This window comes from Barbus barbus, assembly GCF_936440315.1.
Source record: "Barbus barbus genome assembly, chromosome: 29".
Taxonomy (NCBI): domain Eukaryota; kingdom Metazoa; phylum Chordata; class Actinopteri; order Cypriniformes; family Cyprinidae; genus Barbus; species Barbus barbus.
This window is the reverse complement of record NC_136757.1, coordinates 20920659-20937798: the sequence shown is the minus strand read 5'-3', so window position 1 is coordinate 20937798 and position 17140 is coordinate 20920659. Positions and strand designations below refer to the sequence as shown.

General features: G+C 38.5%; 1 protein-coding gene across 1 annotated transcript; it reads left to right on the top strand.

The window, feature by feature from the left end:
• Positions 1–2474: 2474 nt before the first annotated feature.
• LOC306849111 (NLR family CARD domain-containing protein 3-like) lies at positions 2475–16072 on the top strand (the record flags this gene model as incomplete). The annotated part of the gene is made up of 9 exons (XM_079383960.1): positions 2475–2641; positions 2993–3115; positions 3635–3751; positions 3992–4114; positions 6884–8743; positions 12733–12906; positions 14013–14059; positions 15174–15365; positions 16059–16072. The coding sequence occupies 9 exons, from the start codon at positions 2475–2477 to the stop codon at positions 16070–16072; spliced, it is 2817 nt and encodes a 938-aa protein (XP_079240086.1).
• Positions 16073–17140: the final 1068 nt, after the last annotated feature.

Below are 17140 nucleotides of genomic sequence, written 5' to 3'. Positions count from 1 at the left end.
AGATTAAATTAACAATGATATATGTCTTAGATATTTTATTCTTGCAAGAAGGTCGACCTTCTGGAGGAGGAAGACCCAGCTAAGCAGAAGTACACATTACTTTTAGTTCTTCATAACCCCGTACAAAAGGTGTGATAAAGTTTTGATCAGACATAAAACAACAGGAAATGTCTGACAGAACAGACAGTTTTGCATCCAGGAAGTTTTACTAATCACTCTAGACTAAATTGAATTCGTATTACCCTCGGAGAGTTTGCAGAGAAAACAGCTTAGGAGGCAAATGCAAATAAAAAACAATCAATCTCTGTTTAATATAATCTATCAGACTTTGTTTTTCACAGATAAGTATTTGATTTCTTAAATGTATATATATATAGTTCTATATAGTATAATTCTGATGGTCATTCTTGGGACATCAATTTCTTAAATTGATGTCCCAAGAATGACCCCCTTTATGTTTTAGGCTATAAATATGTGGCTATGTTACAGCTCCCCTTTGAAGCTCTTGTGCTTTTCTCTCCAATCCTATTCTGCTCACAGGTGATTAGAGATGAGTTTTGTTCTTTTGTTGCAGTTTGCTCATTTTTGTAAAATAGCGTCTGTTTTTGCTTTTCAGATAAAAGAGTGGTTTCGGTTAAATATGTTGCAGGCTCATTTGGTAATAAATAATATTGATGATAATATTTAATCCAAAACAAATATTGGGCTTGTTTTTTGAAGCTGCGGTTGCTTATTTGTCTCGCGAGAGTTGGCAACTGTGCGATCTGACAGTCTGTTTGATGCACGAGAGCAACCGTGTGCAGCATCACGGACTAAAACAGCGAAATTAAACAGATACGGTGGCAAATAGGTACGAAAGGCGCATGGTTGCTGTTTGTATGTTATCGTGCTCAATGATCTTGAGCGTCTGCAGCTGTAAACAGTGCTTATGTTGAGGGTGCGAGCGCTCCATTATGGATAAAAACAGCAGATGATGTATACATGACGTTGGCAGGTAATAAGGTCATGATTGTACTGTCTGTAATGAATTCGTGGCCATCCTACTCACAAAAAACTATTTACAGCGAATGATATTGGGTAGGGGTGTAACATGCTCTGCTCACGAATCGATACGATAACATGAAGTAACATTTTACTTATTTGTCACTCATGTGCCGCCGACTCGATAATACGCGCAACATATGGTTTCTATTCGACATCTCCGACATCCCTTTTTATGTAGTCTCTGATCTCCGGTACATTTTAGCGTATTATCTGTTTACTCAGTCTTTTACCTCGATTCACCACATCATGATAAATTACTTAAAAATGACAACATTTATGTCCAGGTGCGCGTTTTTAAACAAGAATACATTAAACAATTCTAACTTGAGTCCGGTTGAAGCATATATTAAACTCAACACAACAACGTAATCTGATAGGAATAAAGTCATGAATCCGAGTCATCTCTTGTTTAATATATTTTCCAGGGCACATATAACCAACTGAATTAAAACTGCCACCATTTAGAATTAAACAAACTTGTATTTGATGACCCGAGCGGACTAAAAGTTAATTGTGACATGTCTGCACTTTGTAGAGTGTCTCTAATTTGAATAGGAAAAAGGTTTTGATTCTCGAACTCATTCTTAAGTACGCCCCCTGTTGTCACCGAAAAAACTTTTACCCTGCAAGCACCAGACCTGTCCGGAAGCCAGAAACACGGACGTGTGAAAAAGGTATGTAAACTAATAAAAACCCTTACGAAAAGGTTTTTTTTTTTTACAGCAAAAACTTAGGTAATCATATGTGTTTTGTACGGAGCCCCTAAGAGCTCATGGTGGTGGAAAGATTTCGGGGTGGGTGAAAAAAATTCGGGGTGGGAGGAAAATTTTTCACCCACCCCGAAATCTTTCCACCACCATGAGCTCTTAGGGGCTCCGTAGTTTTGCTGTATTCACTTATACATATAATATATTTTTTGTTTAAAAATATATGGCTTTAGCTATACGATGCATATCTTTTTTGTGATATGCAATACTTTTAAATATTGTTGCACCCATAGTCTTGGCATTCTGGGGTTAATTGACAGGTTTAGCTTTATAATTTTTCCAGATGTCTGACAGATCTATATTATCAACAGAAGATCTTCTGAGAGGAGAAGAACCTGTTTTTTTGTGTGTGGTTTTTTTTTCATCTTATCAACTGCAAGCTGAAGGGATTTGATTTAAGAAACCTGCAGATTAAAGAACAGGTATTGCTTAAAGTTTGAGTGCTTGTAGTTTTAATGAATAATGTGGGGTTTTTTTTTTACTATTTTTTGCAGGATTTACTGCAGGATTGCTGTTATTGTATATTTGAAGATAATGTTCTTCCACACTAAATCAGTCAGTGTATTAACACTCTGTATACTTGTTTTGTCTGTCTGTCAGTATGTCTTTTTAAAACCTTTAACAACCTTTAACAAAAAAAGAGGAGGGTAACACGTCTCCAAAATGAGTCACTGTGAGGTGAGACAGGAGGGGGATAAAGAGGATGATGCTGATCAGTGCCATATGAATAGAGGAGCCTCTCCAGAACCCAGCTGTGTGTCAATGAAGAGCAACAGTTCTATGAGGAACCCCCCAGAACTCACTGATGGAGCTGTGACCTCTGACCCCAGGTACAGTAAAGGCTGCTTCACACTGCCCCAACAAATGCTAACAAGTACTGACATTTAGATTTGGAAGGTGCGGACTCAACTTTTAAAAGAGGATGTGCTCCTTGTTCCATAGAGTTGGCCCTTACTTTACTGTCATGACAGCGATTGACGCATGATGATAAGTTCATAAAAACAAGCATCAGTGTGGGTGCCACACTGATCCTACAAAACCCAACAAACAGGTTTATTGGTGTTTATGAGGGCACTGTTAGAAAAAAAACTGCATTCAAGACACACATTATCATAGCAGTCTGGGACAAGAAATTTATAGATGTACAGCAGACAGGTCTAAAACACTGTTTGTATTTTCAGGATCACCAACACGAAAAGAGGCAGATCAGCATCTCCACAATCTAGCTGCATGTCTATGAAGAGTGACATATCTATGACGCAACCCCCAGAATTCTCTGATGGAGCGGTGACCTCTGACCCCAGGTACAGAAAGAAGGCCAATTATGCATTTGCCAGACACTTATAAAACTAATCACAGTGAATTTATACTACACCGTACCACACAATTCAGCAAAGTGTGTCTGAGTCCTAAATATTACTAGAAATGATTTTCCACTGCTTTTGAACATTGCCTTATAGCATTATCCAGAATGGCTATCCCTGTGTGTAATTTCCATGATGGTGGTCAAACATTGCTCACATGACAATCATTGTTTTTTGCTGGTCTTTTCTCAGCAGTCTGAAGAGGCTTAACTGAAGACACTTAATTTCTAGTGATTATCGTCAATTTGATTTCGTAGATACTATTTAAACTAAACTGATCTAGACAATGACATCTCTGAATTCAATAATGAAATGCCTTAACTGAAAATTGAGCGTTTAATCTTAATTTTATACATTACTGACAATCTATCCTCCAATTTGATACTGTTAAGTGCTTTGACACAATCTGTATTGTTAAAAGCGCAATATAAATAAAGGTGACTTGACTTGACTTTCCAGACAAAACTGGACTTACTCCTACTGTCAGACCCAGAACAAGACAGAATTAGACCTGCTGGACGAGACTAAAGAACTGCAGAGAGTCAAAGACAAACACAAAACTAGCATGAAGAACAAGTATGAGAGTTTATTTGAGGGAATCAAAGGACAAGAGAATCAAACCCTCCTGAAGAGAATTTACACACAGTTGTACATCATAGAGGGAGGGAGTGAAGAAGTGAATGAAGAACAGGAGGTTTTACACATGGAGAAAAAGCCCCCAACACAACACTTACAAGACACATTATCATAGCAGTCTGGGACAAGAAATTTATAGATGTACAGCAGACAGGTCTAAAACACTGTTTGTATTTTCAGGATCACCAACACGAAAAGAGGCAGATCAGCATCTCCACAATCTAGCTGCATGTCTATGAAGAGTTACATATCTATGACGCAACCCCCAGAATTCTCTGATGGAGCGGTGACCTCTGACCCCAGGTACAGAAAGAAGGCCAATTATGCATTTGCCAGACACTTATTAAACTAATCACAGTGAATTTATACTACACCGTACCACACAATTCAGCAAAGTGTGTCTGAGTCCTAAATATTACTGGAAATGATTTTCCACTGCTTTTGAACATTGCCTTATAGCATTATCCAGAATGGCTATCCCTGTGTGTAATTTCCATGATGGTGGTCAAACATTGCTCACATGACAATCATTGTTTTTTGCTGGTCTTTTCTCAGCAGTCTGAAGATGTTTAACTGAAGACACTTAATTTCTAGTGATTATCGTCAATTTGATTTCGTAGATACTATTTAAACTAAACTGATCTAGACAATGACATCTCTGAATTCAATAATGAAATGCCTTAACTGAAAATTGAGCGTTTAATCTTAATTTTATACATTACTGACAATCTATCCTCCAATTTGATACTGTTAAGTGCTATGGCACAATCTGTATTGTTAAAAGCGCTATATACAGGTGCTGGTCATAAAATTAGAATATCATGAAAAAGTTGATTTATTTCAGTAATACCATTCAAAAAGTGAAACTTATATATTAGATTCATTCATTACACACAGACTGATATATTCCAAATGTTTATTTCCTTTCATTTTGGTGATTATAACTGACAACTAATGAAAGTCCCAAATTCAGTATCTCAGAAAATTTGAATATTGTGAAAATGTTCAATATTGAAGACACCTGGTGCCACACTCTAATCAGCTAATTAACTCAAAACACCTGCAAAAGCCTTTAAATGGTCTCTCAGTCTAAGGCTGTGTCCAAATTCAGAGTCTGCATCCTCCGGAAGTCGGTGTTTGTGAATTTGGACAGCCTACCCTTCTTTCAGTTCCCTCCCTTACCCGTTGCTCATATCCTGTCGCCTAGCAACCGTGACAGCGCCAAGCAAGAAGCGGGAAAATGGACAAACAGAGTTATTCTCCTCATTTTAATTCTTTTGGAAGAAATAAAGCAATTAAATAAATTAAATACGTTCTTTGCTCGTTGTCGGAGAGTTTTTTATATCAGACTACAAGACAGTCACATCCAGGTAAGCCATTATAGCCTATTTTTATTTGTTTTTAAGTATTCTACTAATTTCTCCTACAAATTCATTGAGCCGAAGCATAAACTTTAGCTTGTTTTGTCAGAGAAACTCCTCTCCCACTCCGCTACCGCTCGCTTCGTCCGCCATTACGCTCTGCCGAAAAGAATTGTGGGATAGGCAGGACGGGAAAGGATCCACCACACCCATCCTTCCAATTCGGGGAAAAGGAGGACGTATTTGTGGGCCGCATTTGAAGGATCCTACGAATTTGGACAGCCTTCGTCGCGGCGCTGTGACGTAACATCCTTCAAATGAGTACTCCGAAGGATGCAGACCCTGAATTTGGACACAGCCTAGTTCTGTAGGCTACACAATCATGGGGAAGACTGCTGACTTGACAGTTGTCCAAAAGACGACCATTGACACCTTGCACAAGGAGGGCAAGACACAAAAGGTCATTGCTAAAGAGGCTGGCTGTTCAGAGAGCTCTGTGTCCAAGCACATTAATAGAGAGGCGAAGGGAAGGACAAGATGTGGTGGAAAAAAGTGTACAAGCAATAGGGATAACCGCACCCTGGAGAGGATTGTGAAACAAAACCCATTCAAAAATGTGGGGGAGATTCACAAAGAGTGGACTGCAGCTGGAGTCAGTGCTTCAAGAACCACCACGCACAGACGTATGCAAGACATGGGTTTCAGCTGTCGCATTCCTTGTGTCACGCCACTCTTGAACAAGAGACAGCGTCAGAAGCGTCTTGCCTGGGCTAAAGACAAAAAGGACTGGACTGCTGCTGAGTGGTCCAAAGTTATGTTCTCTGATGAAAGTAAATTTTGCATTTCCTTTGGAAATCAAGGTCCCAGAGTCTGGAGGAAGAGAGGAGAGGCGCATAATCCACATTGCTTGAGGTCCAGTGTAAAGTTTCCACAGTCATTGATGGTTTGGGGTGCCATATCATCTGCTGGTGTTGGTCCATTGTGTTTTCTGAGGTCCAAGGTCAACGCAGCCATCTACCAGGAAGTTTTAGAGCACTTCATGCTTCCTGCTGCTGACCAACTTTATGGAGATGGAGATTTCATTTTCCAACAGGACTTGGCACCTGCACACACTGCCAAAGCTACCAGTACCTGGTTTAAGGACCATGGTATCCCTGTTATTGATTGGCCAGCAAACTCGCCTGACCTTAACCCCATAGAAAACCTATGGGGTATTGTGAAGAGGAAGATGCAATACGCCAGACCCAACAATTCAGAAGAGCTGAAGGCCACTATCAGAGCAACATGGGCTCTCGTCATAACACCTGAGCAGTGCCACAGACTGATCGACCCCATGCCACGCCGCATTGCTGCAGTAATCCAGGCCAAAGGAGCCCCAACTAAATATTGAGTGCTGTACATGCGCATACTTTTCATGTTCATACTTTTCAGTTGGCCAACATTTCTAAAAATAATTTTTTTTTGCATTGGTCTTAATTGATATTCAAATTTTCTGAGATACTGAATTTGGGACTTTCATTAGTTGTCAATTATAATCATCAAAATTAAAGGAAATAAACATTTGAAATATATCAGTCTGTGTGTAATGAATGAATCTAATATACAAGTTTCACTTTTTGAACGGTATTACTGAAATAAATCAACTTTTTCATGATATTCTAATTTTATGACCAGCACCTGTAAATAAAGGTGACTTGACTTGACTTTGCAGACAAAACTGGACTTACTCCTACTGTCAGACCCAGAACAAGACAGAATTAGACCTGCTGGACGAGACTAAAGAACTGCAGAGAGTCAAAGACAAACACAAAACCAGCATGAAGAACAAGTATGAGAGTTTATTTGAGGGAATCAAAGGACAAGAGAATCAAACCCTCCTGAAGAGAATTTACACACAGCTGTACATCATAGAGGGAGGGAGTGAAGGAGTGAATGAAGAACATGAGGTTTTACACATGGAGAAAAAGCCCCCAACACAACACTTACAAGACACACCAATCTACTGCAACGACATCTTTAAAGCCTTACCTGAAGCACAATATCAAAGAGAGAAAATCAAGAGTGTTCTTACTAAAGGCATTGCTGGAATTGGAAAAACAGTCTCTGTGCAGAAGTTCATTCTGGATTGGGCCGAGGGAACGGCCAATCAGGACATAGATTTCATCTTTGTGCTTCCGTTTCGAGAGCTTAACTTGATCCGACATGATCGCTACAGTCTTCACAAACTTCTGCTGGATTTTCATCCTGAACTTCATGATCTGGACTCAAAGATTTATGATGCATGTAAAGTTGTGTTCATCTTTGATGGTCTGGATGAGAGCAGAATGATGCTGATGTTTTCAGATGACAGTGAGAAAGTTTGTGATGTGACTGAGACTTCATCAGTGTCTGTGTTGATGTCAAACCTCATGAAAGGAGATCTGCTTCCCTCTGCTCTCATCTGGATCACCTCCAGACCAGCAGCAGCCAATCAGATCCCCTCCAAATACATCCAGCGTGTGACAGAAATCCAGGGATTCAATGACGCTCAGAAGGAGGAATATTTCAGGAAGAGAATCAGCGATGAGCATCAAGCTAGCAGAATCATCTCACACATTAGAAGAGCGAGAAGCCTCCACATCATGTGTCACATACCAGTCTTCTGTTGGATCTCATCCACTGTACTTGAAAACATCCTGAAACAAGACAACGATAGGGCAGAAATCCCTCAAACTCTGAGTGAAATGTACATCCACTTCCTGCTGATTCAGATGAAGATAAAGAATCAGAAGTATGATCCAGAGAGAGATCCAGAGAAACTCCTGCAGTTCAACAGAGAAATGATTGTGAAACTGGCTGAAGTGGCTTTCAAACAGCTGATGAAGGGCAATGTTATGTTCTATGAGGAGGATCTGAGAGAGTGTGGGATAGGCGTCACTGACATTGCCTCGCTGTATTCTGGCATCTGCACTCAGATCTTTAAGGAGGAATCTGTCTTTCATCAGAGGAAAATCTATTGCTTCATACATCTCAGCTTTCAGGAGTTCCTCGCTGCATTCTATGCATTCTACTGTGATGTAAGCAAAAAACTTGACACATTGCAGTTTGTTGATTTGGTTTATAGCTTTCTCAAAGGTGCAGTAGATAAAGCTGTTGAGAGTGAAACTGGTCATCTGGATCTTCTCCTGCGATTTCTGCTGGGGATCTCACTGGAGTCCAGTCAGAGACTCTTACGGGATCTACTGACACACACGGTGAACACCTCAGAAACCATCAAGAAAATCACAACACACATCAAAGATACAATCAAAACTATGAGTACTTCAGAGCATATCTCAGCTGAGAGGTCCATCAATCTGTTCCTGTGTCTGCTTGAAGTGAATGATCAGACTCTGTACAGAGAGATTGAGGAGTTTGTGAGATCAGACAAAGACTCAGAGAAGAAACTCTCTGTTGCTCACTGTTCAGCAATAGCCTACATGCTTCAGATGTCAGAGGAGGTCATAGATGAGTTTGATCTGAAGAAATACAACACAACAGAGGAGGGCAGAAGAAGACTCATACCAGCCGTCCACAACTGCACAAGAGCTCTGTGAGTATATTTTTTTTATTTAATTTCTACTTTTAGGTAGTCTTTCTCTTGTTGAGATAGTGTCAGTTTAAGCACTTCCACTGTCATGGAATGGTTGATTCTTAGAATGGTTCTAAGAACGCTCTGGAATGGTTACAGTTATGTTTCCACACGAGTCAGAAACTGCACAATTACAAACCATTCCTGACCTTGAATTCTCAGCATGGTTTTTTAACTGGGAAGAATTGTGCTAGAAAATGTGAGAATTGAGATCACCTCTCAAGATATCGCACTGTTAAGATAAGAGCTCCGTTATCAGTCCTGCAATGGATATAAATGGAAATAAAATAATGCACTATATTGCCAAATGTATTTCCCCTTCAAAAAAACATGTTTATTTTTCTTCAAATCCAGACAAAACAAATATTAATTATATACAATTAAATATCATTTTAAAGACTTTTGTTTCCATCTTCCATCTTTTTCTGTTTTGAAATGACTGTAATCTTGTATACTAGTCACTGATGGGTTTGGGTCTGTGATGGGCAACTTTGGTCCTGGAGGGCCACTGTCTTTGTTTAGAGTTTAGCTCCAGCCAGCTCCGACATACTTGCCTGAAAGTTTCTAGTCTGCCTAGTAAGGTCTTGATTAGCTGGTTCAGGTGTGTTTGATTAATGTTGGAGTTAAACTCTGCAGTGCACCGAGTTACCCATCCCTGTTTTTGGGTGATAAGTTTTTGGCTCAAAGCCTGCAAGTCATACCAAAGATGTTCAGCTGGGTTTTATGCAGATCAGTCATGTTATTCCCACTAGACCAGTGGTTCCCAAACCTGTCCTGGTGACCCCCCCTGCCCTGCACTTTTTGTATCGATGCGTTCTAAACGGGATATATCGCCCTCTGAAGGGCACTTCGGAGTGAAAACAGACATGGCCGCCATATTGAAGGGTTGTTCCAAACTGAAGTGCTCAAAACTGGCCACTTCAAAGGGCCCTTTGGAATGAAGGATTTTGAAAGGTACAACTGATGGACACTTCGGGCCCCCATGATCCTTTGTGCTGATTCTTTCAATGATGAAGGCGCCTCCGTGTGATGACGCAGAAGGGCACTTCAAGAAACAGTTGTTTAGTCCCCTACACTCTTCAACCCTTCGAAGCACTCACTCCGGAGGGTAAACCGTTTGAAGGGATTAGGGCATAGGGATGAGCCCTACCTGATTCCACTCATCAGCTCGTTAGTAGAGACTGCAAGAACTAAATTGGGTGTGTCTGATTAGGGAGACATACAAAATGTGCAGGGCAGGGGGTCCTCCAGGACAGGTTTGGGAACCACTGCACTAGACCATTGGTCTCAAACCCCTAGGCAAAATTCATGTTGGAGGCCCCACACCTCCAAATAAAAACAAATATGATCCCTAACCTTTTTACTTATACAGTACAAAAATGTGGAAACATTACTACTTTAAATGTTTTTGAAAGAAGTCTTTTATGCTCATCAAGCCTGGATTTAGCCTATTTGATCAAAAACACAGAAAAAAAACATAATATTGTGAAATATTATTACAATTTAAGATAATGGTTTTCTATTTCACCAGACTTTAAAATATATTTCTGTGATGCAAAGCTGAATTTTCATCAGCCATTACTACAGTCTTCAGTGTCACATGATCATTCTAATAATATTCTAATATGCTGATTTATTATCAATGTTAGAAACAGTGCATGTTTATTTTATATGCTGTGATACTTTTTTCAGGATTTTTTAATTACTAAAAATATGTTTAAAAATAAAAATATAAATCTTTTAAGTCTATCACTTTTTATCTATTAAACACATCCTTGCTGAATATTACTGTTTTGTTTTTCAGTATTTTTGATTAAATAAATGCAAGCTTGATGAACATATGAAGTTTCTTTCAAAAACATTAAAAAAAGTAATGGGTCCAAACTTTTGACCAGTACTGTAGGCTATGTACATATTTATCAAACTTTATCTAAGGTAATCTCTTTTTTTGTTTGATGAACATGTTGTTGTTATTATTATTTTGGTATTTTATTTAATTTAATCACAGTTCCAGAATACCATTTCATTAAGTGCTTTTATCATGGTGTGGTCAGGATTTCCCCCACACATTTAATCAATATTCACTACAGATATTGTCATATTATTAATATCAATAATATGGTAGGCTATGTATTGCATTGTTACCTTAAATATGACATAAATCAAGTGGAACAGAAAGACACGATCACAACTAAGCAGAAAAAAAGTTATTTTAGTTAGTTGAAAAACTGGAATTAGAAGTGTTGTGTTAGAGCAGTTTAGCCTGTGAATCATCAGCCGAATTTAGAAGATACAGATGAGATCCTTTATTTGAACCATTAAAAAAAGTTTTAGTGTGTTTGCTTTTTAACTTTGAATACAACCATCTCTGCTTTTAATTTTGAAGCTATTTTGCTAGTCAGTTCTCGGCGCGATGTCATTCATTGTACGCGCAAATTCAGAGCGTCGCATCTGGGTGCGTCAATGGCGCTCGCGCTCTTTTAAACTCATAATAAAGCAGTGAATGATCTTTCCAGAAATGACACTGATCAACAGAACAAGTTTATATTTAGAATACATTGCAATTGCTCCAAAATAGATAATAATAGACAACAAACAACTCACACACCTGCATTAGGAGCTATACTTCTTTGCGTGCCTATTTAGCCGTCTGCTTTGCAAGTTCGCAGCACCTGAAAGATGTGTTACTCAAACATTCAGAAGGCGGGACCCGCTTTGAAACTGCAACATTAATTGGTTTAATTGCAGGAGAGTGACGATTCAACTATTTCCATTGAACAATGAGGCTAGTATTTGCTGCCCGTTTTGACTGGTGGACTGGCGTATAGGGGATGTTACGGTTATGGAGGCCCTCAAAGCCCGAGGCCCTAGGCAAACACCTGCTCTGCCTATAGCTAGCGCCGGCCCTGGCCCTAATCCCTTCAAAGGGTTTACCCTCTAGAGTGAGAGCTTTGAAGGCTGTAGGGGACCAAACAACTGTTTCTCGAAGTGCCCTTCTGCGTTGTCATCCAGTGCCCACACAGAGGCGCCGTCATCATGGAAAGAATCAGCGCAAGGAATCGTGGGGGCCCGAAGTGTCCATCAGTTGTACCCTTCGAAATCCTTCATTCCAGGGGTGTCAGAGTTTAGATGCAATCCTAATTAAACACACCTGATCCAGCTAATTAAGTCATTCAGGTCCAAGTCCAAAGAAATGCATCATGGATTTTTGCCTACAAACTGTTTTGTGTTGTGTACAGTGCCTGTTTTGGCCTTTTGTTTTGGCCGCGGAAGCATGGTAGCGGGCTTTGTCTTGAACGCACTTCATTCCACAAAACGTTTATTCCTTCTTGTTTATTTAGGTAGATAATTGACCAACAAAAAATATATTAAAATTAAAATACAAACTGTACGAAACGAAACTCGTTTCCAAAAAAGGGATTCTACCAGCAAAAACGTATCAAGTGGTCAAAAATGATGTCTGACCCACTCCCTTTCTTCCGGCGTACTGCCGTCCAATTTACCTCGCACTTATGACGTTTATAATTTTCTTTCTTAATTAACAAATTGAACTAAACAAAACTAAAAAGGGTTGAAATGGCTACAACAATACCTGATCTTATTACCTTTAATCTAATTATTATTCTCAGGTGGGGTAAAGCAAGTCAAGTCTGATCTAATACATTTTCTTTTTTTAAACAATTAAAGTATAAATACAATAAGCACATGTTCAATCTAAGGTGGTCATCTTCTTAAGGTCTTCTGAAGATAAAATAACCCCAACTGAAACTCAGAAGACATTTCATCCTAGTAAATAACTAACAATATTTTAACCAGCCCACTATATCTAATACAAGTGTAGCAAAAATAAGGAGGCAGAGTAATTGGCTTTTCTTGATGTTATACAACAAAACATAACTGATAAAAAATATCTTGTATAATAATCTAAAAATAATGTAACTTTTTTGCAGACTTGCTGACTGTAATCTTACAGTTAAGTCATGTGAAATCATCACTTCAGCTCTCCAATCATCAAACTCTCCTCTGAGAGAACTGGATTTGAGTAATAATGACCTGCAGGATTCAGGAGTGAAGCTAATCTCTGATGCTCTCAAGAGTCACAGCTGTCAACTACACATACTGAGGTATTTATCTCTATACACTGACTTATCAAAGTAAAATATACAACTTTATTTAATGAATTGTATGTAAAGATGATGTTTTTCTCCTGTAGGTTGTCAGGCTGTATGGTGAGTGATGAAGGATGCTGTTATTTGGCTTCAGCTCTGAGTTCAAACCCGTCACACCTGAGAGAGCTGGATCTGAGCTACAATCACCCACAACACTCAAGAGTTCAGCTGCTCTCTCATCTAAATGATCCAAACTACACACTGGAGACACTCAAGTATGTGCAATGTAGTCTATAAACATGCATGCAGCATAATTTAATTGTCTTTTATCTATAGCCCCTTTTCCACCCAGGAACTAGGGACTTTGGTCTGGTACTCTGTGTGTTTCCACCGCAGGAACCAGGATCTAAATAAAGTTCCGGGTACAAATTTGCCCCTCAGAAAGTCCCTGCTCACGAGGTAGTACTTTTTCAAAGGTCCGGAACTTTCGGGGGTGGGACTTGGGCGCTGAGCATGCTGATTGGTTGAGTTCACGCAGCACTGTATTTCAACCACCATATTCACATAATTTTTTTAAAATATTACTGTTATTGTGTCATGAAAGTTTTAAAAGTATTTCAGGTGAGAATGTAGTTGTTTAAAACTCAAATCTCCGGTTTATTTATAAAGACAGCGCCTATTTGAAAATGTGCTTCGCCGATTTCGGAGACGTGAGCTCCACGTGATCACTGGGCGCTCAATGTTAATGTATCCCACTGAGAGGAGCATAACCTCGGCTAGTCCTTCTGATATTTTCCGCTGGCTCTGATGTCTCTGTTGTGGTATAATTTGCTGGTATAGTGATATAATTCGCTTTGGGTAAATCTAACAGGTAATCTTTGGTCTTTATTCTATTATTCTATTAATCTGTTAATATGTTAAAATGAAAATGAAAAGAGGCAATGACTATTTGCCTATTCTTCTCGGTACTTTAGACCGCAATGGAAACACAGGCATCAACAGGTCTGGGGTAAAAAAAAATTAAAAATAAAAGTTCCTGGGACAAATTGTTCCCGGTAATTGCGGTGGAAAAGTGGCTTATATCTATTCATATCTGTGCATGACCATTTGTGTGTCTATAGGTTGGATTACGACGGAGAGAGCAGACTAACACCAGGACTGAAAAAATGTAAGTTTTAATAAACACATCAGCACATAAAATGTATTATAATTAGATGTATTTACCTGTAATTAAAACAACAAGGATATAAAAAGGTCAGTCTGTGAGGAATCAAATGACAGTCATCTGAGGCAGGTTGCACTAGCTGGACATACATCCGGATGTAAAACTATTCTGGACATAAAATGCCCTGCGTAAAATTTGTACCTGTTATTGAATGTCAATCTTACACCTCTTGAGTGTCAAGTCTTAACATTTTTCCTACAGAGAAAATAAAATCCATTAAAATATTGAGACAATGACGTGTCTAATACAGGCTACACAATCAGCTAGAATTTTATGTGTGAAATAGTCATGAGAGACTGCGCCAATGTTTTAAAATGCATATCATATGGATACAGACATTTTACTGAAATCTTTGGTTTCAGCAGTGCGGAGTTGTTTGAATTAATCAATAAATGATCACTGCAGTTATACATGAAAGAGATGGGAACAGCGCAGCGCTTCAATGAATGTGAAGTCACTGTGAAGTGTGCTATAATTTCCCTTGTTTCATACTGCGAGTAATTATTTTTACTAAGCTCACCATATTAGAGTAACAGTGTGGTAGCACACAAGCAATACCAGAACAACTGAAGAGTGTGCAAACGGGAACTTAAGTACAAACCAAATGAATTAAATAATGATTAACACCTGAGCTGATTAGATGGATACCATGACAACTAAAGAGTGGCGGGAAAACTGAACAAAGGAAAACATATGACTGAAGATAACCGATCAGAAGTACATGAAAACAAAACTAACAGTCCATGAAGATGAAAATAAACAAAGTCTGTGACAGCATCTTTTTGGCAGAATGAGTTTGCTGGGATGAGCATCATCTACTGTACCCTGAGTGTTTCAGTCATAGTTTTAGATTGTGCAACAAGTGTACATTTTTATCACTAATCTTGATTTAGTTAAACACCACATAGGGCTTGCATCCAGATTTTTTTTTACATCCAGTTGGTGCAACCTACCCTCGGATTAAAGTGGGAGTTGTTGTTCTTTGACATGTTTTCACATCAAGCCTCACTCAGTGCCTGCACCGTCATGAATGTTCGTGTTGTTGTCTCATCTACAGACTCCTGTTATCTCACTATGGATTCAAACACAGCACATCATCATCTTGCTTTGTCTAAAGGAAATCGATCAGTGACTCATGTGAAAGAGAAGCAGGTGTATCCAGATCATCCAGACAGGTTTGATGAATATTGTAACATTCTGAGTACAGAGAGTCTGACTGGACGCTGTTACTGGGAGGCTGAATGGAGCGGTGTGGCTTATATATCGATGGTGTATAAATCTATAAAGAGAAAAGGCGACAATAATGATTGTTTTTTTGGATACAATGAAAAGGTTTGGACACTTGTATGCACAGATAGCAGTTACTGTGCAATACATGCTAAAAGTAGCACAGATATATCTGCTCCGTTCCCATCTAATAGAGTAGGAGTGTATGTGGACTGTCCGGCCGGCACTCTGTCCTTCTACAGCGTCTCTGACACACACACACACACACACTTACACACATTCAACACAACATTCACACAAACTGTACATGCTGGATTTGGGCTTCATCCAGACTCATCTGTGTGTTTTTGTTAGTTAGATTTTGGTTTGGTTGGGCTCTTGGTGCCCGCCTTTAATTAACATTATTTCTCTGTCAGCAGTTGTAGTAGTGTTTCATAATGAAGGCTGCTGATAATATGAAATAAAGACATGTTGTTAACCGTTTATATAGATGTTTGGTTAAACGGATGCACCTGTCATGATGGAAAAATGTACATGTTCAAATCTTTTTTCTGGCCAGTGAGACAAACTTAGACACTCTACATACAAACATCAACAGTGGCGACAAACAGTCATGGATGAGTTTATGTACCCAGCATGCGTTGCAGCATGAAACATTTGAGTTGATTGTCACCATTGTTGAGATTCATACGCTTATTTGTGATGTCTCTGTCAGACACAGCAGTTTAAAAGTTTTTGCATACCGGAAAATATTCACAGCGCTTCACATTTTCCACATTTTGTTATGTTACAGCCTTATTCCAAAATGTATGAAATTCATTATTTTCCTTAACATTTTACAAACAATACCCCATAACGACATCGTGAAATAAGTTTGTTTGAAATGTATTAAAAATGTATTAAAAATAAAAATGAAACAAATCACATGTACATAATTAATTACAGCCTTTGCCATTACACTCAAAATTGAGCTCAGGAGCACACACTTTATTTGAGGTCTTTTGGACTGTTGAAAAAAAAAATAGTGATGGGTGCTTTCGAAGCACTGCATGAAGCTTCAAAACGTTTGTGAATCATTTGTTGGGCCATTCCACCGAATGGGCACCATTTGCTTCCAAAACTCTTCAAAAAAAAAAAAAAAAAAAAAAAAAAGGAAAAGTTATATCTTTTTTTAAAGACTGAATCTAGTAATACACGTTTAACTATTCAAAATCTATATTTGTCCATCTCGGGTAACTTTATTAAATTTTTTACACATTTTTTAAGTGGAAGATGGAAGCATTTTTCTCAGTCCTGTTACCAAAACTCTAATGTCTTTTACAAAGCATGTTTAAAAATATGTCAACAAATTCCTTCATTTCCCCCTCAGGCAGGTGTTTATTTTAAAGAAATTGTTGGTTTCATGGTCAAAAAAGATTCTCTTTATCATTAAAAAAACACTATTTATCTACACAAGGTTTATTTTTCTAAAGTACACAAACACATTTTTTCATTTGAATGGTGACTCAAATCTCAAGCTTATCAATTTTCTATGATGCAGTTTATTAAACAATGGGATAAATTATGGAACAAACTTAAAAAAACAAACAAACAAAAAACATTCAGTAACAGGAATGAGATGGGAAGGAGTATCCATTATATTTGTATACAGGTTTGACTACACGTGAGGTATTAATGATATATTAATACCTATTATTTCACTGATATAGTGAAAGTGTTGAACATTGACTAGTGAGCTGACCTCACTGATAAAAAAGGCCAAATCATGTTTCTATTTATATCTAGTGGTCTGCAGAG